This window comes from Mobula birostris, chromosome 9 (genome assembly GCF_030028105.1).
Source record: "Mobula birostris isolate sMobBir1 chromosome 9, sMobBir1.hap1, whole genome shotgun sequence".
In the NCBI taxonomy this organism is placed as follows: Eukaryota; Metazoa; Chordata; class Chondrichthyes; order Myliobatiformes; family Myliobatidae; genus Mobula; species Mobula birostris.
The window spans coordinates 75,733,898-75,759,519 of NC_092378.1; the positions used below are offsets into that span (position 1 = coordinate 75,733,898).

General features: G+C 45.0%; 1 protein-coding gene across 1 annotated transcript in view; it reads left to right on the forward strand.

Annotated features, from left to right (window-relative positions):
* fer1l6 (fer-1 like family member 6) overlaps positions 1 to 25,622 on the forward strand; it is a 311,731-nt gene that overhangs the window by 13,411 nt on the left and 272,698 nt on the right. Inside the window, exon 5 of the mRNA XM_072267285.1 lies at positions 20,672 to 20,734. Coding sequence (XP_072123386.1) covers positions 20,672 to 20,734 — 63 coding nt within the window. The remainder of the gene's footprint in view (positions 1 to 20,671; positions 20,735 to 25,622) is intronic.

Genomic DNA, 25,622 nt, shown 5'->3' on the forward strand with positions numbered 1-25,622 from the left:
TGAGTTTTTGCAGGGTGGGATGTCTGTCAGCAACACATTCACATTCACAGAACACAGAACAGCACAGAAAAGAAACAGACCATTTGACCCACTATGTTGTGCCAAACCAGCTATAAAACATCCAAAGACTAATCCTTTCCACCTACACCATGTCCATATTCCTCCTAACATCCATGTGCCTATCCCAACATCTCTTAAAAGCCTCTAATGTATTTACTCCTACCACCATACCAGGCCTCCACCACTCTCTGATTAAAAAACTTACTCATCACATCCCCCTTGAACCTATCCCCTCTCACCTTCAATGCGTGCCCTCTGATATGAGACATTTTAACCCTGGGAAACATACTCTCTCTCCACTCTGTCTACCCTCTCATAATCTTGTAAACCTCTGTCAGATCTCTCGTTCAGCTTCTGAAGCTTCGGAGAGAACAACCCAAGTTTGTCCAGCCTCTCATGATAGCACATGCCCTCTAAATCTGGCAGCATCCTGGTAAACCTCACTATAACTGAGGTTACACAGATCTCATGATTATCCGTCCTCCACCAGACAAGGGTATCAGGCCTGCAGCAACTTGAATTATCACTGTCCAACAGAGTCTTGTGATTGCAAGTGAAATGTCTGAGACAATCTCTACAGTCATACTGCACCAACTACGAGGCTTTTGACTAGCGGGCAACAACAGGGTCTGCAGCCAGGTCAGTTCCTCTGAACTCAAACTGACCTCTTCGACATCCCAACCATCGCTTTTTCCAACATCCTGGCTGCTCCCTTCGACACCTCGGCTGGTTCTGCCACCAACACCAGTCCAGCTACTCTGATCAAAGAACAGCTCACTAATGGAGTCGCCCTGTAGTATACAAAGTTTTTGGACAGGATTTGTCTTTGGATCATGAAAAACAAATGTTGCAAAGAGAGAAACACCTTTGGTTGGCCCCCGAGAGGCCGCTGTATTTGCATGTGATGCCATCTTACTGGAAGTCAACAATACTTCTTTATATTGCTCACATGCTTCACTTGATCCTGACTTCTGAAGCTTTACATACTTTTCCTTTCTCTAATTGACTAAATTCATCACTGCTCTGGACATCCAAGGTTCTCTTATTGTTCTATCCCCATCTTCCTTTTTAAAGGAACATACCTTTCCTGTGCTCTGTGCAATTGATCTTTAAACACTCTCCAGATGTCCGATGTGGACTTGCCAGAGAAAAGGTGTTCCCAATTAATGCTTCGTAGTACCCTCGTACTTTGTCCTCCTCCAGCTTGAAGTTCTCAAGGACCATTCCTATCCTTATCTAAAACTATCCTGAAAGTTAAGGGTTGTGGTCACTGTTCCATAACTGTTCACCCACAGAAAGGTCAGTCACCTGGCCAGGCTCATTACCCAATACCAGGTCCAGTACGACCCCTCCTCTCATTGGACCACCTGCATACTGATTTAATAAGCTTTTCTGGATATACTTGACGTATTCACCCCCATTTAAAGCCCTTACTCTAAGAAGGTCCCAGTTTATATTAGGGAAGTTGAAATCCCTCATGACAACAACACTATTATTTTTACATATTTCCTTAATCTGATTACCTATCTGTTCCTCAATGTCCTGGTGACTCTTCGGGGGTCTGTAGTACAATCTCATCAGTGTGATTGCACCCTTCCTATTCCTGAGTTCCACCCAAATGGACGCAGTGGCTGAACTGTCCATTACGCCTCTTGAGTACAGCTGTGATATTGTCCCTGATTAGTAGTGCAATTCAACCCCGTCTTTTACTTCCTGCTTTGTCCCTTCTAAAACTTCGAAAACCTGGTACACACCTGGAGTATTGTGTGCAGTTTTGGTCCCCTAATCTGAGGAAAGACATCCTTGCCATAGAGGGAGTACAGAGAAGGTTCACCAGATTGATTCCTGGGATGGCAGGACTTTCATATGAAGAAAGACTGGATGAACTGGACTTGTACTCGTTGGAATTTAGAAGATTGAGGGGGGATCTGATTGAAACGTATAAGATCCTAAAGGGATTGGACAGGCTAGATGCAGGAAGATTGTTCCCGATGTTGGGGAAGTCCAGAACGAGGGGTCACAGTTTGAGGATAGAGGGGAAGCCTTTTAGGATCAAGATTAGGAAAAACTTCTTCACACAGAGAGTGGTGAATCTGTGGAATTCTCTGCCACAGGAAACAGTTGAGGCCAGTTCATTGGCTATATTTAAGAGGGAGTTAGATATGGCCCTTGTGGCTACGGGGGTCAGGGGGTATGGAGGGAAGGCTGGGGCGGGGTTCTGAGTTGGATGATCAGCCATGATCATAATAAATGGCGGTGCAGGCTCGAAGGGCCGAATGGCCTACTCCTGCACCTATTTTCTATGTTTCTATGTTTCTATGTTTACATTGATCACCTACTCCTGCCCCTCTCAACCAAGTTTCATAATGCCATGTATTGATCCATGTTCTAAGTTTATCACCCTTCCCCATAATACTTCAAATTATCTGACCCATCATACCCGTTATTTTGATTTTGCCCTGACATCTACCTTCTGGTCTGATCCTTCTCTTACTGACCTGGGGCTCCGGATTCCCTGCCCCCTGCGAAACTAGTTTTAAGCTCTCTCAAGTAGCATTCATCTGCCAAATCATCCTATTCTTACCCTTACTGGCACAAGGAACATGCAGCACTCCAGAGGTTGCTACCCTGGAGGTCCTGTTTTTCAGCTTTCTACTAAGCTCACTACATTCTCTCTTCAGGGCCACCTACTTTCCCTACCTACCTATATCACTGGTGCAAAGATATGCACCAAGACTTCTTGGTGAGTAGAATTAAGAAAAACCCCAAGGCATTTTGCACATATGTGAAGAACAGGAGGACAACCAGAATGAAGATATGACTGATCAGGGATAAAAGTGGAAACTTGCCTGGAATAGGAGGAGGCAGAGGAGGTCCTTAATGAATACTTTGCTTCAGTATTTATCAGGATGAAGGTTTTGACAAATATAAGGTCAACATAGAACAGACTAATGTGCTGGAGCATGTTGAAATTAAGAATGAGGCAGTGTTGGAACTTTTGAGATAAATTAAGATGGATGTCCACAGGCTGGATGCGATATAGCCCAGGTTACTATGGGAAGCAAAGGAAGAGTTTACTGTGCTGTTTGTGATGATCATTGCCACCTTGTTGGCCACAGGAGTGGTTTTAGAAGAATGGAGCATGTTCAAGAAAAGTAATAGGGATAACTCTGGGAATTATAGACTAATGAATCTTACATCAGAGATGAGCAAATTATCAGAGAGGATTCTTAGAGCATTAGGAGAGGCGTAATCTTATTCATGATAGACAGCACAATTTAAGAGGATACATTGTGCCTCACACACCTGATTGGATTAAATCAGCCATGATTGAATGGTGGAGCAGACTCAATGGGCTGAATGGGCTACTTCTGCTCCTGTGTTTCATGGTCCCATGTCTTATGAATTCTCTGAGGAGGTGACAAAAATTGATGAAGGTAGTGTGGTGAATGAGGTTTATGGATGTTTAACAATGTTCCCCATAGTAGGTTCATTCAGAATGTCAGAAGTTATGGGATCCAGAGTAACTTGGCTGTGTAGGTTTGGAATTTGGAAGGCAGAAGGTGATGGTGGATGGAGCTTATTCTCCCTAGAGGTCTGTGACTGGTGCTGTTCTGCAGGACATGGATCAGGATGTGGAAGGGTGGTTACCAAGTTCACAGATGACAAGAAAGTTGCTGGTGTTGTTGATAGTGTAGAAGATCAATGTACTTAACAACAGGACATGGACAGAATGCAGAGTTGGGCTAAGAAGTGGCAGAGAGAGTTCAATTCAGAGAAGTGTAAAGTCAGATTTGACACCAGAGTACAAGAATAGGTAAAGTAGTGTGGAAGAATAGGTAAAGTAGTGTGGAAGAACAGAGGGATCTTGGGGTCTAAGTCCATAGATCTCTTAAAGTTGTCATGCAATTTGATAGGGTAGTTAAGAAAATATATGTTGTGTTGTCCTTCATTAGTCAGGGGATTGAGGTTAAAAGAGATGAGGTAAAATTTCAGTTCCATTAAACTCTGGCTAGACCACACTTGGAGTATTGTGTTCAGTTCTTTCTGTCTCATTAGAGGAAGAATTTGAAAGCTTCAGAGAGGGTGCAGAGGAGGTTTACCGAGATACTGCCTGGAACAGAGAATACCTCTCATGAGGAACAGTTGAACAAGCTCCTGCTTTTATCTTTGGAGCAAAGGAGGATGAGCAGCAACTTGAGAGTGGTGAATAAGATGATAGGAAGCATAGTTAGGGTGGCCAACTAGAGAATTTTTCCTGAGGGTAATGACAAATAAGAAGAGGATATACTATTAAGATGCACGCACAAAATGCTGGAGAAACACAGCAGGCCAGGCAGCACCTATGGAAAAATGTAAACAGTCGATGTTCCATGCCAAGATCCTTCATCAGGACTGGAAAGGAAAGGGAGAAGTCAGATTAAGAAGCTGGGGGGCAGGGGAGAAAGAAAGACATGATGGTAGGTGATAGGTGAAATGGGAAAGGGGGGAGGGGGTGAAGTAAAGAGCTGGGAAGTTGATTGCTGAAAGAGATAAAGGGGAATCTGATAAGAGAGGACAGAAGACCATGGAAGAAAGGGAAGGAGGAGCACCAGAGGGAGAGAAGATAATCAGGTAAGGAGATAAGATGAGAGAAGGTAAGAGGAATGGGGAATGGTGATAGGGGCATTATCAGAAGTTTGAGAAATGGTTGTTCATGCCATCAGGTTAGAAGCTACCCAGACAGAAAATAAGGTGTTGCTTCTCCACCCTGAGTGTGGCCTCATCTTGGCAGTGGAGGAAGCCATGGGCTGACATGTCGGAATGGGAATGGAGGTAGAATTGAAATGGGTGGTGTCCAGGAGACCCCACTTTTTGTGACGGATGAACAAAAGTGAAGTGGTCTCGCAATCTACATCCTGTCTCACCGATATACAGGAGGCCACACTGGGAGCACCGGATACAGTAGCTGACCCCAACAAACTCACAGTTGAAGTGTTGCATCACCTGAAGGACTGTTTGGGGCCCTGAATGGTAGTGAGAGAGGAAGTGTAGGAACAGGTGTGATACTTGTTCCGCTTACAAGGATAAGTACCAGGAGGGAGATTGATGGGGAGGGAAGAGTGGACAAGGGAGTTACATAGAGTGTGATTCCTGCGGAAAGCAGAAAGTGATGGGGGGAGGGGTTGGAAGATGTCCTTGGTGATGGGATCCCATTGTAGTTGGTGGAAGTTATGGAGAATTATGTGCTGGATATGAAAGCGTGGGATGTAGGTGAAGACAAGAGGAACCCTATCCTTGGCGTGGCAGCAAGCGGATGGGCTGAGGGTAGATGTGTGCAAAATGGAAAAGATGCAGGTGAAGGCAATGTTGATGGTGCAGGAAGGGAAGCCCCCCCTTCTTTGAAGAAGGAGATCATCTCAGTTGTCCTGGAATGAAAAAGGCTCATCCTGAGAGCAGATGCAGCAGAGACAGGAACTGAGAAAAGGGGATGGCATTTTTTACAAGTGACAGGGTGGGAAGAGGTATAGTCCAGATAGCTGTGACTTTTGTGAAGGTGCAAGTTTCCCCTAAGCAGGATGATGAGCAGAAAAGAGGCACCATGTGGTACATCCAGTCTAAACCTGTCATGTTATGTCCTGGAGGAGTAGCTAGAGTGACAGGAACCCCTAAATTTGCTGGAATGCCCAACGCCTCTGCCATCCAGGTGGATGCTTCTGATGAAGAAAAGTCACGCTTACTTGCAGGAGTGCTGGTGAGTCATGAACTGTAGAAATCTTTGACTGTGTTCGCAAACAGGGGATGACAGTGATTATCGGGAACACCTCAGGGACAGAGGTTGTCCTCAGATGTGGAGTGCCGACTGCCCCCTTTTTTTGTGATGGTAGCATTTAACTTTCTTGGGAAAACGGAAGAGAAACAGTCTCCTGGACTAAGGAAGTCAACATTGAAGTCATGCAACTTTGGTGACTCACCAATGCCAGAGGAATGGAAATAGAGATTAACTGAGAAGATATTCAGATGTGAAGATGTCTTTTCTACTGATGAGTCTGATGTTGGTTGCCGCACTATTAGAGTGACCGAGTTCACCCCTTTCTGAGAGAGGTCTTGCCAGTTAACACAAGCTGAGGTTGAAGATGTTCAGCAGCACCTGCTTAAACTGAAGGAAGCTAAGTTCAGTTATGGAGCAGGCTGGAGGACACAAGCAATAGACAGGGGGAGGTGCCCTCTAGTGGACAGAAAGGGTCACAGGGAGACGTTGAAGCTGGAGAAGCAGAAGATGAGTTCAGGAGGTCAGAGTCAGGATGCTAACTCCTAGCTAGGCTGGCAGAAGATGCACCTGGGAAACAGTGTTATGTCCTTCTCATGGTGTGACATGCTACTTCCATTTCCAAATGGATTGAAGATCCTGAAATTACAAAATTCATTTGAATACTGTTATTTAAATAGTTTATTAAGTTCCGAAGTTATGAAGGCATGACCACTTTTGGTGGGGGGAGATGCAATCCATGTTTAAGATTTTTACTGCTATGCTGTAGGTATTTCGTTTTAGCAGTTCTGTAAAACCAGTGTGTTCTGCTTTTAGGATGTTTGGCTTCAACTGAAAGACAGGGGGCTATGATGTTCAACTTAGTAATATTGTGTCAGCTAATCAGGATGACAGAATTGACAGAAAGTTCAAGAAAGTAGTGTAAAGTATAAAAGGGAAAGAAGAAAAACATGCTGAAAAAATTGTATATCCGATCTCTCAGAACACCTTCCAATAATTTACCTACTACTGATGTCAGGCTCACTGGCCTGTAATTACCTGGTTTACTTTTGGAGCCTTTTTTAAACAACGGAAACATATGAGCTACCCTTCAATCCTCCGGCACCGCACTCGTGGCTAAGGACATTTTAAATATTTCTGCCAGGGCCCCTGTAATTTCTACTCTAGTCTTTCTCAAGGTCCAAGGAAATATCATGTCAGGCCTGGAGGATTTATCTACCTTTATTTGCTGTAAGGCAGAAAGCACCTCCTCCTCTTTAATCTCTATATGTTCCATGACACTACTGCTTGTTTCCCTTCCTTCCGTATACAGTACGCTATGCCAGTTTCCTGAGTAAATACTGACGCAAAAAACCTGTTTAAGATTTCCCCCATCTCATGAGGCTCCACACACAGATGACCACTCTGATTTTCTAGGAGACCAATTTTGTCCCTTACTATCCTTTTACTCTTAATATACTTGTAGAAACCCTTCGGGTTTACCTTCACATTATCCGCCAAAGCAACCTCATGTCTTCTTTTTGCCTTCCTGATTTCCTTCTTTAGCAGAGCACCCTTGTAGCCATTCCCCTGAATAATAAGTTTACCGTCCTGGATACTGTTGGTGGGGACGACCGACCAGGTGTGAGCCACGGTGGCAGGGCCTCCGGCACTGAGTCTAACCCGGTGGTGCAGAAGGGTGGGACGGAGAAGAGGAGAGCTGTCGTCATTGGAGACTCTATAGTCAGGGGAGCAGACAGGAGATTTTAGGGACGTGAGAAGGACACCCACCTGGTTTGTTGCCTCCCGGGTGCCAGGGTCCGGGATGTCTCTGACCGGGTGCATGACATGCTGGTACGAGAGGGAAAGCAACCAGAAGTCGTGATACATGTTGGGACCAATGACATGGGCAGGAAGAGGGATAAGGTCCTGAAGTGTGAGTTTCGGGAACTAGGCAGAAGGCTGAAGAACAGGACCTCAAGGGTGGCATTCTCAGGATTGCTGCCAGTGCTACGTGACAGTGACGGTAAGAATTGGAGGAGATGGCAGTTGAATGCGTGGCTGAGGAGTTGGTGCAGGGGGCAGGGTTTTAGATTTTTGGATCATTGAGATCTCTTCTGGGGAAGATGGGACCTGTACAGATTGGACGGGTTGCACCTGAGCTCGAGGTGAAGCAATATCCTCGCAGGTAGGTTTGCGAGCATGGTTAGGGGGGGTTTAAACTAATTTGCAAGAAGGATGGGACCCAGAGCGATAGAGCAGTGAAAGAAGTGCATGGAGTAAAGCCAGATCTAACATACAGAGAAGCTTTGAGGAAAGAGAAGCAGAATAAACGGTGTAAAGACAGTAAGGTAGAAGGGCTAAAGTGCGTGTACTTCAATGCAAGAAGCATCAGGAACAAAGGTGATGAACTGAGAGCTTGGATACATACATGGAATTATGATGTAGTGGCCATTACAGAGACTTGGCGGGCACCAGGGCAGGAATGGATTCTCAATATTCCTGGATTTCAGTACATTAAAAGGGATAGAGAGGGGGGGAAAAGGGAAGGGGGGTTGCATTACTGGTCAGGGATACTATTACAGCTACAGAAAGGGTGGGTAATGTAGTAGGATCCTCTTTAGAGTCAGTATGGGTGGAAGTCAGGAACAGTAAGGGAGCAGTTACTCTATTGGGATTATTCTATAGGCCCCCTGGTAGCAGCAGAGATACTGAGGAGCAGATAGGGAGGCAGACTTTGGAAAGGTGCAAAAATAACAGGGTTGTTATCATGGGTGACTTTAACTTTCCTAATATAGATTGGCACCTGATTAGTTCCAAGAGTTTGGATGGGGTAGAGTTTGTTAAGTGCGTCCACGACGGAGTCCTGTCACAGTATGTGGACAGGCCGACGAGGGGGAATGCCATACTAGATCTAGTATTAGGTAATGAACCGGGCCAGGTCACAGATCTCTCAGTGGGTGAGCATCTGGGAGACAGTGACCACTGCTCCCTGGCCTTTAGCATTATCATGGAAAAGGATAGAATCAGAGAGGACAGGAAAAGTTTTAATTGGGGAAGGGCAAATTATGAGGCTATAAGGCTAGAACTTACGGGTGTGAATTGGGATGATGTTTTTGCAGGGAAACGTACTATGGACACGTGGTCGATGTTTAGAGATCTCTTGCAGGATGTTACAGATAAATTTGTCCCAGTGAGGAAGATAAAGAATGGTAGGGTGACAAGTGAGGTGGAAAATCTAGTCAGGTGGAAGAAGGCAGCATACATGAGGTTTAGGAAGCAAGGATCAGATGGGTCTATTGAGGAACGTAGGGAAGCAAGAAAGGAGCTTAAGAAGGGGCTGAGAAGAGCAAGTAGGGGGCATGAGAAGGCCTTGGCGACTAGGGTAAAGGAAAACCCCAAGGCATTCTTCAATTATGTGAAGAACAACAGGATGACGGGAGTGAAGGTAGGACCAATTAGAGATAAAGGTGGGAAGATGTACCTGGAGGCTGTGGAAGTGAGCGTGGTCCTCAATGAATACTTTTCTTCCGTATTCACCAATGAGAGGGAGCTTGATGACGGTGAGGACAATATAAGTGAGGTTGATGTTCTGGAGCACGTTGATATTAAGGCAGAGGAGGTTTTCGAGTTATTAAGATACATTAGGACTGATAAGGCCCCGGGAGCTGACGGAATATTCCCCAGGCTGCTCCATGAGGCGAGGGAAGAGATTGCTGAGCCTCTGGCTAGGATCTTTATGTCCTCGCTGTCCACGGGAATGGTACCGGAGGATGAGAGGGAGGCGAATGTTGACCCCTTGTTCAGAAATGGCAGTAGGGATAGTCCGGGTAATTATAGACCAGTGAGCCTTATGTCTGTGGTGGGAAAGCTATTAGAAAAGATTCTTACAGGTAGGATCTGTGTGCTTTTAGAGAATCATGGTCTGATCAGGGGCAGTCAGCATGGTTTTGTGAAGGGCAGATCGTGTCTAACAAGCCTGATAGAGTTCTTTGAGGAGGTGACCAGGCATATAGATGAGGGTAGTGCAGTGGATGTGATCTATATGGATTTTAGTAAGGCATTTGACAAGGTTCCACATGGTAGGCTTATTCAGAAAGTCAGAAGGCATGGGATCTAGGGAAGTTTGGCCAAGTGAATTCAGAAATGGCTTGCCTGCAGAAGGCAGAGGGTGGTGGTGGAGGGAGTACATTCGGATTGGAGGGTTGTGACTAGTGGTGTCCCACAAGGATCGGTTCTGGGACCTCTACTTTTTGTGATTTTTATTAACGACCTGGATGTGGGGATAGAATGGTGGGTTGGCAAGTTTGCAGACGACACAAAGGTTGGTGGTGTTGTAGATAGTGCAGAGGATTGTCAAAGATTGCAGAGAGACATTGATAGGTTGCAGAAGTGGGCTGAGAAGTGGCAGATGGAGTTCAACCCAGAGAAGTGTGAGGTGGTACACTTTGGAAGGACAAACTCCAAAGCAGAGTACAAAGTAAATGGCAGGATACTTGGTAGTGTGGAGGAGCAGAGGGATCTGGGGGTGCATGTCCACAGGTCCCTGAAAGTTGCCTTACAGGTAGATAGGGTAGTTAAGAAAGCTTATGGGGTATTAGCTTTCATAAGTTGAGGGATAGAGTTTAAGAGTTGCAGGGTAATGATGCAGCTCTATAAAACTCCAGATAGGCCACACTTGGAGTACTGTGTCCAGTTCTGGTCACCTCACTATAGGAAGGATGTGGAAGCATTGGAAAGGGTACAGAGGAGATTTACCAGGGTGCGACCTGGTTTAGAGAGTATGGATTATGATCAGAGATTAAGGGAGCTAGGAATTTACTCTTTGGAGAGAAGGAGGATGAGAGGAGACATGATAGAAGTATACAAGGTATTAAGAGGAATAGAGTGGATAGCCAATGCCTCTTCCCCAGGGCACCACTGCTCAATACAAGGGGACATGGCTTTAAGGTAAGGGTTGGGAAGTTCAAGGGGGATATTAGAGGAAGGTTTTTGACTCAGAGAGTGGTTGGTGCGTGGAACGCACTGCCTGAGTCAGTGGTGGAGGCAGATACACTAGTGAAATTAAAGAGACCACTGGACAGGTATATGGAGGAATTTAAGTTTGGGGGTATATGGAAGGCAGGGTTTGAGAGTCAGCAAAACAATGTGGGCTGAAGGGCCTGTATTGTGCTGTACTATTCTGTGTTCTATTTTCTTATATTTTCTCTACTCTTCAAGCACCTCATTTGTTCCTTGTTGCCTGTACGTATACCTGTACCTCTATGCCAGAGAGTAGTGGTGGATAACTGTGTGTCAGATTGGAGGACGGTGTGTAGCTGTGCGCCTCAGGGATCTGTACTGGGTCCAATGTTGTTTGTCATATATATTAATGATCTGGATGATGGGGTGGTAAATTGGATTAGTAAGTATGCAGATGATACTAAGATAGGTGGCATTGTGGATAACGAAGTAGGTTTTCAAAGCTTGCAGAGAGGTTTAGGCCAGTTAGAAGAGTGGGCTGAAAGATGGCAGATGAAGTTTAATGCTGATAAATGTGAGGTGCTACATTTTGGTAGGACTAATCAAAATAGGACATACATTGTAAATACGAGGAAATCTGTAGATGCTGGAAATTTAAGCAACACACATCAAAGTTGCTGATGAACGCAGCAGGCCAGGCAGCATCTCTAGGAAGAGGTACAGTCGACGTTTTGTGCCTGGACCCTTCGTCAGGACTAACTGAAAGAAGAGATAGTAAGATATTTGAAAGTGGGAGGGGGGCGGGGGAGATCCAAAATGATAGGAGAAGACAGGAGGGGGAGGGATGGAGCCAAGTGCTAGACAGTTGATTGGCAAAAGGGATATGAGAGGATCATGGGACAGGAGGCCCAGGGAGAAGGAAAAGGGGGAGGAGGGGAAACCCAGAGGATGGGCAAAGAGTATAGTGAGAGAGACAGAGGGAGAAAAAGGAGAGAGAGAACAAGAATGTGTGTATATAAATAAATAACAGATGGGGTACGAGGGGGAGATGGGGCATTAGCGGGCAGTTTGAGAAGTCAATGTTCATGCCATCAGGTTGGAGGCTACCCAGATGGAATATAAGGTGTTGTTCCATTGAAGAATGCAGTAGAACAGAGGGATCTAGGAATAATGGTGCATAGGTGGAATCTCTTGTGGACAGGGTGGTGAAGAAAGCTTTTGGTATGCTGGCCTTTATTAATCAGAGCATTGAGTATAGGAGTTGGGATGTAATGTTGAAACTGTATAAGGCATTGGTAAGGCCAAATTTGGAGTATTGTGTACAGTTCTGGTCACCGAATTATAGGAAAGATGTCAATAAAATTGAGGGAGTACGGAGAAGATTTACTAAAATGTTGCCTGTTTTTCATCTACTACATTACAGAGAAAGGTTGAACAAGTTAGGTCTTTATTCTTTGGAGCGTGGAAGATTGAGGGGGGACTTGATAGAGGTGCTTAAAATTATGAGGGGGATTGATAGAGTTGACGTGGATCGGCTTTTTCCGCTGAGAATGGGGGAGATTCAAACAAGAGGACATGAGTTGAGAGTTAAAGGGCAAAAGTTTAGTGGTAACATAAGGAGGAACATCTTTACTCAGAGAGTGGTAGCTGTGTGGAACGAGCTTCCAGCAGAAGTGGTTGAGGCAGGTTCGATGTTGTCTTTTAAAGTTAAATTGGATATATATATAGACAGGAAAGGAATGGAGGGTTATGGGTTGAGTGCAGGTTGGTGGGACTAGGTGAGAGTAAGAGTTCAGCACGGACTAGAAGGGCCGAAATGTCCTGTTTCCGTACTGTAATTGTTATATGGTTATATGGTCACATACCTGCTATACATCTCTCTCTTTTTCTTATCCAATCACCAATATTCCTTGAAAACCAAGGTTCCCTACGCCTGTTAACCTTACCTTTAGTCCAGGCAGGAACACGTAAACTCTGCACTCTCAAAATTTAGCCTTTGAAGGCCTTCCACTTACTGAACACATCCTTGCCAGAAAACAACTTATCCCAATTCACTCTATCCCTAGATCCCTACTACTACTACGTCGAGTCAGGCCTAGGGGGTCGGTGTCGGGCACGATGCCGGACTCTCCACTCTCCCTCTCCCCCATCAGTGTGCTCAGTTCATCTACATTAGCCACGCCGCTGTCTTCAAGGAGCGTGTTGACCATAGTCTTGGGAGGGCGCCCGGGGTTCATCCTCCTGTGCTTTGGCTCCCATATGATGACTAGGCTAGCAGGTAGCTTGGGGTGGCATAGACAGTGCCCCGCTAGTTGCAGTCTGCTCACCTCGATTTTAGTGGAGAGCATCGGTAGGTCCCTGGATTTTTTCTCATTTCCACAAAATTGGGCCTTCTCCAATTTAGAAACTCAACTTGAGGACCAGACCTATCCTTATCCATAATTAACTTGAAACTAATGACATTATGGTCACTGGACCCAAAATGTTCGCCTACACATACTTCTGTCACCTGATCTGTCTGGTTCCCTAGTAGGAGATCAAGTATTGCATCCTCTCTCGTAGTTACCTATATATATTGATTTAGAAAACTTTCCTGAACACGTTTGACAAACTCTAAGCCATCTAGCCCTTTCACAGTGTGGGAGTCCCAGTCAATATGTAGAAAGTTAAAGTACCTTACTATTACAACTTTCTGTTTCTTACATCGGTCTGCTATCTCTCTTCAGATTTGCTCCTCCAATTCTCTCTGGCTATTGGGCGGTCTATAATATAACCTGATTAGTGTGGTCACACCTTTTCCGTTCCTCGGCTTCACCCATATGGCCTCTGTAGACGAGCCCTCCGGGCTGTCCTGTCTGCGCACAGCTGTGATATTCTCCCTGACTAGTAATGCCACTCCTCCCCCTTTCATCCCTCCCCCTCTGTCACTCTGAAACAACGGAACCCCGGAACATTAAGCTGCGAGTCCTGCCCCTCCTGCAACCAAGTCTCACTAATAGCAATAAGGTCGTAATCCCACGTGCCAATCCATGCCCTAAACTCATCTGTCTTACCTGCAATACTCCTTGCATTGAAATAGATGCACCTGAGAACATTTCTATCACATATAAACCTTTGATTTCTGTCTATACATGCAGTCCTCGCATGACCTTTATCCTCATGCACCTCACTATCTGCTCTAACACTCTGGTTCCCCTCCCCCCCCCGGTAAATCTACTTTAAACCCTAGTGTTTTGTACTCTGGCCCTGGAGTAACGCTGTTTGGTTTGGTTGAATTGATGGTTATTCTTGCATGGTGGAATAATAATTAAAACAGAACTTTTACTTGAACTTCAGTCCTGGTGTTTCCACCCCATTTGACTTTGCTCCCACATTACAACTCAAGACATGCCACTCACTGTAGTGTCACCCTATTATCTGTCTATCCTTCCTCACAGTCTCATTACACAATGTATCTGCTTGTGTACTAGCTACTCCATTCTCAGCCCTATCACGCAATTCCCATCTTGCTCTTTGCCTCCATCCATGGCAATGAATTCTGCAGATCCAGCACCCTTTGGCTCAAGAAATTCCTCCCCTTCTCTGCTGTAAATTGACGTCCCTCTATTCTGAGGCTGTGCCCTCTATTCCTATACACACCCACCACTGGAAGCATCTTCCCCTTTAGAATGCTGTGGACATGATCAAGACATTCCTGAGCTTAGCACCTGGGAGGCAACATAAAATTCGGATTTCTCTTTCACATCCAGAGAAGCTCCTGTCTGCCCCTCTAACTACGGATTTTCCGATCACTACTGCACCCCTTTCTCTCTCCTTCATTTCTGAACCACAGAGTCAGAATTAGTGTGTGAGAACAGACTGCGATGGCTTCCTCCTGCTAGGTTATTCTCATTTCCTCCGCCCCCCAACAGTGTCCAAAGTGTTCTCTTCTGCTGTTGAGGAGAACAACCACAGAGGTACCCTGCACTTGCTTCCTATTCCCTTTCCCCCTCCTGATGGCCATCCAGTTACCTGTGTCCTGCATCTTGCGTGTAACTACCTCCTTGTACGTCCTGCCTATTCCTTTTCCTCCTCCTGATGGCCATCCAGTTTCCTGTGTCCTGCACCTTGCGTGTAACTACCTCTTTCTACATCCTGCCTATTCCTTTCCCCCTCCTGATGGCTATCCAGTTTCCTGTGTCCTGCATCTTGCGTGTAACTACCTCCTTGTACGTCCTGCCTATTCCTTTCCCCCTCCTGATGGCTATTCAGTTACCTGTGTCCTGCATCTTGCATGTAACTACCTCTTTCTACGCCCTGTCGGACAGGACCTCAGCCTCCCGAATCATCCGGCGTTCGTTCAGTTTCAGCTCCATTTCCTTAACACGGTCCGTTGGAAGCTGCAGCCGGATGAACTTTATGCACGTGAAGTCATTATGGACAATGGAGGTCTCCCTGCCTTCCCACATCCCACAAGAGGAGCATCCCTCTATCCTGCTTGGCACCCCCACTGCTCCTACTGTGCAATAATAAAGAAACAAAGAAAAATTAAATAAAAAATTCTACCTACAGCCCTTGTCTCTCCTTGCTGAAGCTTCTTGTCCACAGTCTGAGCTTTCCACTCTTGCATCAGCCACTCTGCTTAAATGTAACTACTTTTTATTGGCATCACACATCAAAGTTGCTGGTGAACGCAGCAGGCCAGGCAGCATCTCTAGGAAGAGGTGCAGTCGACGTTTCAGGCCGAGACCCTTCGTCAGGACTAACTGAAAGAAGAGCTAGTAAGAGATTTGAAAGTTGGAGGGGGAGGGAGAGATCCAAAATGATAGGAGAAGACAGGAGAGGGAGGGATAGAGCCAAGAGCTGGACAGGTGATTGGCAAAGGGGATATGAGAGGATCATGGGACAGGAGGCCCAGGGAGAAAGACGGGGGGGGGGGAACCCAGAGGATGGGCAAGGGGTATAGTCAGAGGGACAGAGGGAGAAAAAGGAGAGTGAGAGAAAGAACGTGTGTATAAAACTAAATAACGGATGGGGTACGAGGGGGAGGTGGGGCATTAGCGGAAGTTAGAGAAGTCAATGTTCAGGCCATCAGGTTGGAGGCTGCCCAGACGGAATATAAGATGTTGTTCCTCCAACCTGAGTGTGGCTTCATCTTTACAGTTCCCCTGGTCCTCACCTACCACCCCACTAGTCTCCGGGTCCAACATATTATTCTCCATAACTTCCACCATCTCCAACGGGATCCCACCACTAAGCACATCTTTCCCTCCCTGCCTCTCTGCTTTCTGCAGGGATTGCTCCCTACATGACTCCCTCGTCCATTCGCTCCCCCCATCCCTCTCCACTGATCTCCCTCCTGGCACTTATCCTTGTAAGCGGAACAAGTACTACACATGCCCTTACACTTCCTCCCTTACCACCATTCAGGGCCCCAGACAGTCCTTCCAGGTGATGCAACACTTCAGCTGTGAGTCGACTGGGGTGATATACTGCGTCCGGTGCTTGCGATGCGGCCTTTTATATATTGGCGAGATCCGACGCAGACTGGGAGACCGTTTCGCTGAACACATACGCTCTGTCCGCCAGAGAAAGCAGGATCTCCCAGTGGCCACACATTTTAATTCCACATCCCATTCCCATTCTGACATGTCTATCCACAGCCTCCTCTACTGTAAAGATGAAGCCACACTCAGGTTGGAGGAACAACACCTTATATTCCGTCTGGGTAGCCTCCAACCTGATGGCATGAACATCGACTTCCCTAACTTCCGCTAATGCCCCACCTCCCCCTCGTACCCCATCTGTTACTTATTTTTATACACACATTCTTTCTCTCACTCTCCTTTTTCTCCCTCTGTCCCTCTGACTATACCCCTTGCCCATCCTCTGGGTTCCCCCCCCCCCCCCGTCTTTCTCCCTGGGCCTCCTGTCCCATGATCCTCTCATATCCCCTTTGCCAATCACCTGTCCAGCTCTTGGCTCTATCCCTCCCCCTCCTGTCTTCTCCTATCATTTTGGATCTCCCCCTCCCCCTCCCACTTTCAAATCTCTTACTAACTCTTCCTTCAGTTAGTCCTGACGAAGGGTCTCGGCCGGATACGTCGACTGCACCTCTTCCTAGAGATGCTGCCTGGCCTGCTGCGTTCATCAGCAACTTTGATGTGTGTTGTCTGCATACCTTGACACTGTTTTATCACGCCTTGTTCAATCCCTTCCTACCTATGTTCATGCCACTTCTCACGCTCATATGGGTCCCAGCTATGCCTGCCTTTTTGTTGGCTTTGTGGAATAATCCATGTTCCAAGCCTCTACTGGTATCTGTCCCCCACTTTTCCTTCGCTACATTGACGACTGCATTGGCACTGCTTCCTGCATGCATTCTGAGCTCGTTGACTTCATTAACTTTGCCTCCAACTTTCACCCTGCTCTCAAGTTTACCTGGTCCATTTCTGACACCTCCCTCTCCTTTCTTGATCTTTCTGTCTCTATCTCTGGAGACAGCTTATGTACTGATGTCTACTATAAGCCTATGGACTCTCACAGCTACTCTTCTCACCCTGCCTCTTGCAAAAATGCCATCCCCTTCTCGCAATTCCTCCGTCTCTGCTGCATCTGCTCTCAGGATGAATCTTTTCATTCCAGGATGAAGGAGATGTCCTCCTTTTTTAGAGAAAGAGGCTTCCCTTCCTCCACTATCAACTTTGCTCTCAAACGCATCTCTCCCATTTCACGCACATCTGCTCTCACCCCATCCTTCCACCACCCCACTAGGAATAGGGTTCCACTTGTCCTCACCTACCACCCCACCAGCCTCCAAGTCCAACATATAATTCTCCGCAACTTCCGCCACCTCTGACGGGATCCCACCACTAAGCACATCTTTCCCTCCCCTCCTCTACTTTCTGCAGGGATCGCTCCCTAGGTGACTCCCTTGTCCATTCGTACCCCCCATCCCTTCCCACTGATCTCACTCCTGGCACTTTGTCCATGTAAGCGGAACAAGTGCAACACATGCCCTTACACTTCCTCCCTTACCACCATTCAGGGCCCCAGACAGTCCTTCCAGGTGAGGTAACACTTCAGCTGTGAGTCGACTGGGGTGATATACTGCGTCCGGTGCTTGCGATGCGGCCTTTTATATATTGGCGAGATCCGACGCAGACTGGGAGACCATTTCGCTGAACACATACGCTCTGTCCGCCAGAGAAAGCAGGATCTCCCAGTGGCCACACATTTTAATTCCAGGTCCCATTCCCATTCTGATATGTCTATCCACGGCCTCCTCTACTGTAAAGATGAAGCCACACTCAGGTTAGAGGAACAACACCTTATATTCCGTCTGAGTTGCCTCCAACCTGATGGCATGAACATCGACTTCTCTAACTTCAGTTAATGCCCCACCTCCCCTTCGTACCCCATCCGCCATTTTATCTATTTATTTATTTATTTATTTATTTATTTATTTATTTATTTATTTATTTATTTTCTTTCTTTCTTTCTTTCTTTCTTTCTTTCTCTCTCTACTTTTTCTCCCTCTGTCCCTCTCACTATACTCCTTGGCCATCCTCTGGGCTCCCCCATCCCCCTTTCTTTCTCCCTAGGTCTCCCGTCTGTCCCATGATCCTCTCATATCCCTTTTGCCAATCAACTTCCCAGCTCTTAGCTCCATCCCCCCCCTCCTGTCTTCTCCTATCATTTTGGATCTCCCCTTCTTCCACTTTCAAATCTCTTACTATCTCTTCTTTCAGTTAGTAATGATGAAGGGTCTCGGCCCGAAACGTTGACTGTACCTCTTCCTATAGGTGCTGCCTGGCCTGCTGCGTTCCACCAGCATTTTATGTGTGTTGCTTGAAATTCCAGCATCTGCAGATTTCCTCGTGTTTGTGTAGATGGACAGTATCTTTTTCCCAGGGTTGAAACGTCTAATACCAAAGGGCATGTGTTAAGGTTGAGAAGGGTAAGTTCAAAGGAGATGTGAGGGGCAAGATTTTTTTTACACAAACAACGCTGGGTGTCTGGAATGTGCTGCCTGGGGAGGTGGTACAGGCAGATACATTACAGATATTTAAGAGATGTTTAAATAGGTACATGAATGTGAAAAAAATGGAAGGATATGGACATTGTGTAGGCAGAAGGGACTTCTTTAATATGCCATTTGATTACTAATTTAATTGGTTCAGCACAACATTGTGGGCCAAAGCTCCTATTTCTGTGCTGTATTGTTCTAGTTATTTCCATGTATATTGTTTGTGAGTTTTATGTGAGCAAGGAACTTCATTGTACTCTGATGTTTATGATGATAAACTAATCTAAATCTGAAACTGTGTCTCTAAAGAATTGTAAAAACCTTTACCGGTGATAACATATATCACTCTGCCTTTAAGCCTCTCTCACCTGTCTTAAATATCAGAGATCAAAACTCAGATCTTAATAAGTAATTAAAGAAGTTTGGTCAACAAACAGTAGTGCTTGGTTATGTAAAAAGAAATCCCAAATCCGTATCTGATTTGTGTGATGTTATTTCTTGCTCAGTGCTGTGACTGTATTTCAGACATACCTCACATGTTTTGGGATGTCCTAATCTTATGCAGTGTGCAAAGTAAATGCTAGATCTTTCACTAATTATCTTCTTACTGAAAAAAAGATCAAACCGCTGGAGGATCTTAGCGGGTCCTGCAGTATCTGTGGAAGGAATGGGCTATTTAAGTTGTGGAACACTTCGCCCATTTCCTGTCACAGATGATGCCTGACCAGATAAGTTCTTCCAGAAGTTTGTTATATTTGCTCCATATTCCAGCATCTGTAGTCATTTGTTTTTACTATGTTTTTACTTTGCTCAGAGTATTTATTGTTGAACCATGAAAATAAATAGCCCATTTAAACAACTTGGAAATTACATTGCAATATTGCTAGTTAAAAAGAGATTTTAGTTACCTTTTTACTTATTTTTACTTCCTTAATAAGTCCATTGAAGTTTCTTCCTCAAATGCTTGTTGTTAATACCCATTTACAGTCTGAATGTTGCTTTTCTGTGCTGCTATTCGTCTGCTCAGTAGACCTGGTGGATACTGCCACCATAGGCAAAGCCCTCCCCACTATTGTGTACATTTACACAGAACATGCAAGAAAGTAGCATCCATCATTGAGGACCCCGCCAATCAGGCCATGCTGCCTTCTCCCTCCTACCATTGGGCAAGAGATACAAGAGTCCTAGGTCCCACACTACCAAGTTCAGGAACAGTTAATGCCCTTCAATTATCAGGCTCCTCAACTTCATTCACCTCAACTCTGGATGTTTCAAAGTTTGGAGTTCAATTTTGGAGCTGTTTTATAAGGAGTCTCTGTATGTCCTTGCTGTGGAATGCATGGGTTTTCCCTGGTGATCTTGTTTTCTCTCACAGTACAAAGACTGACCTGTTAGGTTAATTGTTCAATCTGAATTGCCCTGTGGTTAGGTTAGGGTTAATCGAGGTTGTGGGGTTGCTGGGGCAGCGTGGTGTACCTCGAAGGGCCAGAATGGCCTAGTCCATGCTGTACCTTATTTATTTAGTGATACAGTGTGGCGTAGGCCTTTCTGGCCCTTCAAGCCATGATGCCCCAATAAGCCCTGATAAATAAAATAAAACTGATTCCACAACCTATAGACTCACTTCCAAGAACTCTACAACTCATGTTCTCAGTATAACTTATTAACTTTTTTATTATTAGCATGATTTGTCTTTCGCACATTAGATGCTTGTCAGCCTTTGCTTATGTATACTTTTTCAGAAGTTTTATTGTGTTTACTTATTTTCTTGTAAATGCCAGCAAGAAAATGTATCTTAGGCTTGTATATTGTAACATATATGTACTTTGATAATAAATTTACTTTGAGCTTTGAACATTTATATGCACCACTGACTTTGGTATGTAATAATCCTCTTTATTCTTTTGTTGTAGTACTTTGTCTTTGATTACATTGGCCCAGCAGAGATACTATTTGACAGAATCATTAAACTTTCGGTGAGGAAACTCATTATTAGATAGCTTTTTAAGTTACATTTTCAAAATGATTGAATGAAGTTTGATGAATATCTTCAACATTTGGCCAAAGTTTGTTCATTCAAAAGCAGAAATATCATAAGACTATAAAACCCATTTGGCCCATTGAGTTTGCTACACCATTTCATCATGGCTAGTTTACTGTCCCTCTCAATTCCCTTTACTTATTTTACTTAGAGATTCCCACTCAACCCCATTCTCCTGCTTTCTCACTGTCCTTTGATGCCCTTGTTAATCAAGAACCTATCCAGCCCAATTTTAAATGTACTCAGTGACTTGGCCTCAACAATATTTTGTGGCAATGAATTGCACAGATTCATCACCCTCTGACTAAAAAACAATCCTCATCTCTATTCTAAAGCGTTGTATTTCTATTTTGAGTCTGTGCTGTCTGGTCCTAAAATCACCCACTACAGGAAACATCTCCTGCATGTCCAATCTATCTAAACGGAGAAATGGTAGCAAATTGGCACCTCTTAATATATGTATCTGATTGCTATGTTCATTGCAAGCAATAAATGTTTTATAACCAACTACAAATTCAATTCACCTGTTTTACATTATTCTGTAAGTCAAGGTATGCGTCTCTAGGATCTGCGGCAGTTGAGAAGCTCGTTGTGTAACACAATGTCTTCTCAACTGGCTTTCGATCCTGAGAGGTCCTCCCCAGTTTATGGCAGGTTTCTTTTCCAATGAACTGATCATAACTCGAGCACATCATAAGTTGGAAATGCAGCTATGAACCAAGTTCCCACATGGCTGCAGCCCCCATGCAGCGAATAATCCATCCCACTTCCCCTAGCACTTATAAGTGCGCAGGTCAGGCATTCATAAACAGAAGGCATAAACAGAACAGATCTGAATATTATGCAAAATAAACCCAAGAGATTCTGCCAATGCTGGAAATTGAAGGCTTATCACCTTTGCTTCACCTTCAACAGGGAGGATTTCCTGGTGGTCAACTACTTTACCTACACTCAAAATTCTCATTCTCTACTGCCATGATGAGGCCACTCTCAGGTTGGAAGAACAACACCTCATATTCCGTCTGGGTAGCCTTCAACCCTGATGGCATGTACATCAATTTCTCCAACTTCTGGAAATTTCTCCCCTCTCCCTTCTCCCTCTTCACTTTTGTTCATTTACCATTCTGGCTCTCCTTGTACCCTTTCTCTTCTCCTCTCCTATCTTTCAATCTCTCTGGTGCCCCTCTCCTTCCCATTCTCCTATGGTCTTTTTCCCTCCCAATCAGATTCATAGAGTCATAGAGAAGTACAGCACAGAAACACACCCTTCAGCTCATCTAGTCCATGCTAAAACCATTTAAACTGCCTAATCCCATCGACCTGCCCTCCATACCCCGACTATCCATGTACCTATCCAAACTTCTCTTAAGCGTTGAAATCGACCTCATATGCACCATTTGTGCTGGTAGCTCATTCCATACTCTCATGGTTGCAAATGTCACTCCACTCTTTAAGAAGGGAGGAAGGCAAAAGAAGGGAAATTATAGGCTAGTTAGCCTAACCTCAGTGGTTGTGGAAGTGTTGGAGTCTATTATTAAGGATGAGGTTTTGGGATATTTGGAGACTAATAGTAAAGTAAGTCAAAGTCAGCATGGTTTCTGTGAAGTGAAATCTTGCCTGACAAATCTGTTAGAGTTCTTTGAGGAAGTAACAAGCAGAGTGGACAAAGGGTAGACAATGGATGTCATTTACTTGGACTTTCAAAAGGCATTTGAGAAGGTGCCACATATGAGGCTGTTTAACAAGATAAAATCTTATGGTGATACAGGAAAGATTCTGGCATGGACAGAGGAATGGCTCACAGGCAGGAGGCAGCGAGTGGGAATAAAGGGGTCTTTTCTGGTTGGCTGTTAGTGACGAGTGGTGTTCCTCAGGGGTCAGTATTGGGACCACTACTTTTCACATTGTTTATTAATGATTTGGATAATGGAATTGATGGCTTTGTGGTAAAATTTGCAGATGATACAAAGATGGGCAGAGGGTTGGGTAGTGCTGAGGAAGCAACGCAATTATGCAATTGTAGCAGGACTTGGGGAAATTGGAAGAATGGGCGAAATAGTGGCAGATGGTATACAGTGTTGGGAAATGTATGATAATGCATCTTGATGTCTGGAACAATAGTGCAGACTAATATGTAAATGAGGAGACAGTTGAAATATCAGAGGTTCACAGGGACTTAGGAGTCCTTGAGAAGAATCCCAGAAAGTTAATTTACAGGTTGAGTCTGTGGTAAAGAAAGCAAATGCAATGTTTGCATTTATTTCAAGGGGAATAGAATATAAAAGCAAGGAGATAATGCTGAGCCTTTATAAGACACTAGTCAGGCTGCACTTGGAGTAATGTCCACAGTTTTGGGCCCCATGTCTCAGAAAGGATGTGTTCGTCCAGAGGAGGTTCAAGGAAATGATTGAAGGGGTTAAAATATGAGGAGCTTTTGGGAGCTGTGGGCCTGTACTCACTGTAATTTAGAAGATTGTATGGTGATCTCATTGAAACATATTGAATGCTGAAAGGACTAGATAGGGTGGATGTGGAATAAATGTTTCCTTTGGTGGGGGTATCCAGAACTAGAGGGCACAGCTTCAAAATTAAGGGTCGACCTTTTAGAACAGGGTTAAGGAGATTTTTTTTTAGGCAGAGAGCAGTGAATCTGTGGAATGCTTTGCCAGAGACTGCGGTGGAGGTAAAGTCCATGGGTATATTTAAGGTGGAAGTTGATTGTTTCCTGATCAGTCAGGGCATCAAAGGATATGGGGTTGAGTTGATCCAGGATCAGTCATGATGGAATGGCAGAGCTGACTCAATGAGCTGAATGGCCTAATTCTGTTCCTATGTCTTATGGACTTATTCCATACGAACAGATCCACTATCGCATGCTCTCTCTTTGGGACTTATACATACTGATAAAGGAAACTTTCCTGAACACATTTGCAAAACTCTATTTCATCTAGTCCTTTTAAATTATGGGATACCCTGTCAAAATGTGGAAAGTTAAAATCACCTACTGTAACAATCTTGTGTTTCTTGCAACAATCTGTGATCTCTTTTCAGACTTGTTCCTCTAAATCTCTTGGACTTTTGGGTGGTCTGTAATGTAACCCCTTTAACATGGTCATACCTTTCTTATTACTCAGATCCACCCATAACGCCTCACTAGTCAAGGTCTCCGGTCTATTCTGTCAGAGCAATGCTGTGACATTTTCCCTGAATAGTAATACCACCACCCCTCCGTTAATCCCTCCCTCTCTGTCACGTCCAAAACAACAGAACTCCAAAATATTGAGCTGTTAGTCCTGCACCTCCTGCAATCATGTCTCACCAATGGCTACAATGTCACAATTCCAGCTGTTGGTCCATGCCCTAGGCTCATCCACCTTTCCTATGATACATTAAAATATACGCAGCTCAGGACACTAGTCACACCATGCTCAACCCTTTGATTCGTAACCTTGTCTGAGGTCTTACCAATATATGCCTCCACAACTTCTCCATTAACTTTTCTGGCACTTTGGGTCCCATCCTCCTGTAACTCTAGTTTAAACCCCATTAACAAACCTTCCCGCTAGGATATTATACTTTATACTTTATTGTCGCCAAACAATTGATACTAGAACATACAATCATCACAGCGATATTTGATTCTGCGCTTCCCGCTCCCTGGATTACAAATCGATAGTAAATATTAAAAATTTAAATTATAAATCATAAATAGAAAATAGGAAAATGGAAAGTAAGGTAGTGCAAAAAAAAATGAGAGGCAGGTCCAGATATTTGGAGGGTACGGCCTCCAGTTCAGGTGCAAACCATCCTCCAGTACAGGTCCCACATTCCCTGGAATAAAGCCCAATGATACAAAAATCTTATGCCCTCCCTCCTACACCAAATCCTTAGCCATATGCTAAACTGGATAATCTTCCTAGTTCTGGCCTCACTAACATGTGATATCGGTAACAGTCCAGAAATCGCGACCTTGGAGGTCCTGCCCTTTAACTTAGCACCTAACTCCCTGAACTCCCTATGCAGAACCTTGTCACTTGCTCTACCTGTGTCATTGGTACCTACGTGGTCCACAACCTCACTTGAGAATGCTAAGGGCTTGATCCAAGATGTCCTGCACCCTGGCACCCAGAAGGCAACGTACCATCTGGGAATTTCGTTCTCAGCCACAGAACCTCCTGTCCATTCCCCTGACCAGTGAATCCCCTATCACCACAGTGCCTCTTCTCCCCACTTCCCTTCTGAGTCACAGAGCCAGACTCAGTGCTGGAGACCCAAGTGCTGTGACTTTCCTCTGTTAGGTCATCCCCCCAACGGTATCCAAAGTGGTACACCTGTTGTTGAGGGGGATGGCCACGGGTGTACTCTGCACTGACTCCTTAACCCCTTTACCCTTCCTGACTGTCACTCAGTCTCCTTATCCTGCACTTTGGGTGTAACTACATCGCTATGTGTCCTGTCTATCACCCCTTCAGCCTCCCATATGATCCGGAGTTTACCCAGTTCCGGTTCCAACTCCTTAACATGGATTGTTAAAAGCTGCAGCTGGATGCACTTCTCGTCGTTGTACTTGTCAGGGACACTAGAGGGTCTCCCTGCCTTCCCATATCCCACAAGAGGAGCATTCCACTATCCTGACTGGCATCTCTACTGTTCTAACTGAGCAGATATAAAGAAGGGAAGGAAAAAAAACAACTTTACCTACAGCTTTTCTTTTTTGGCTCTCTCACTGAAGCCTTGAAGCACTAAAGCCTCACCACTCTAAACTCTGTCCACTCCAACAATGGCTGCTGCGCTTGCCTCTGCCTTCCTTTAATTTGTTCCTG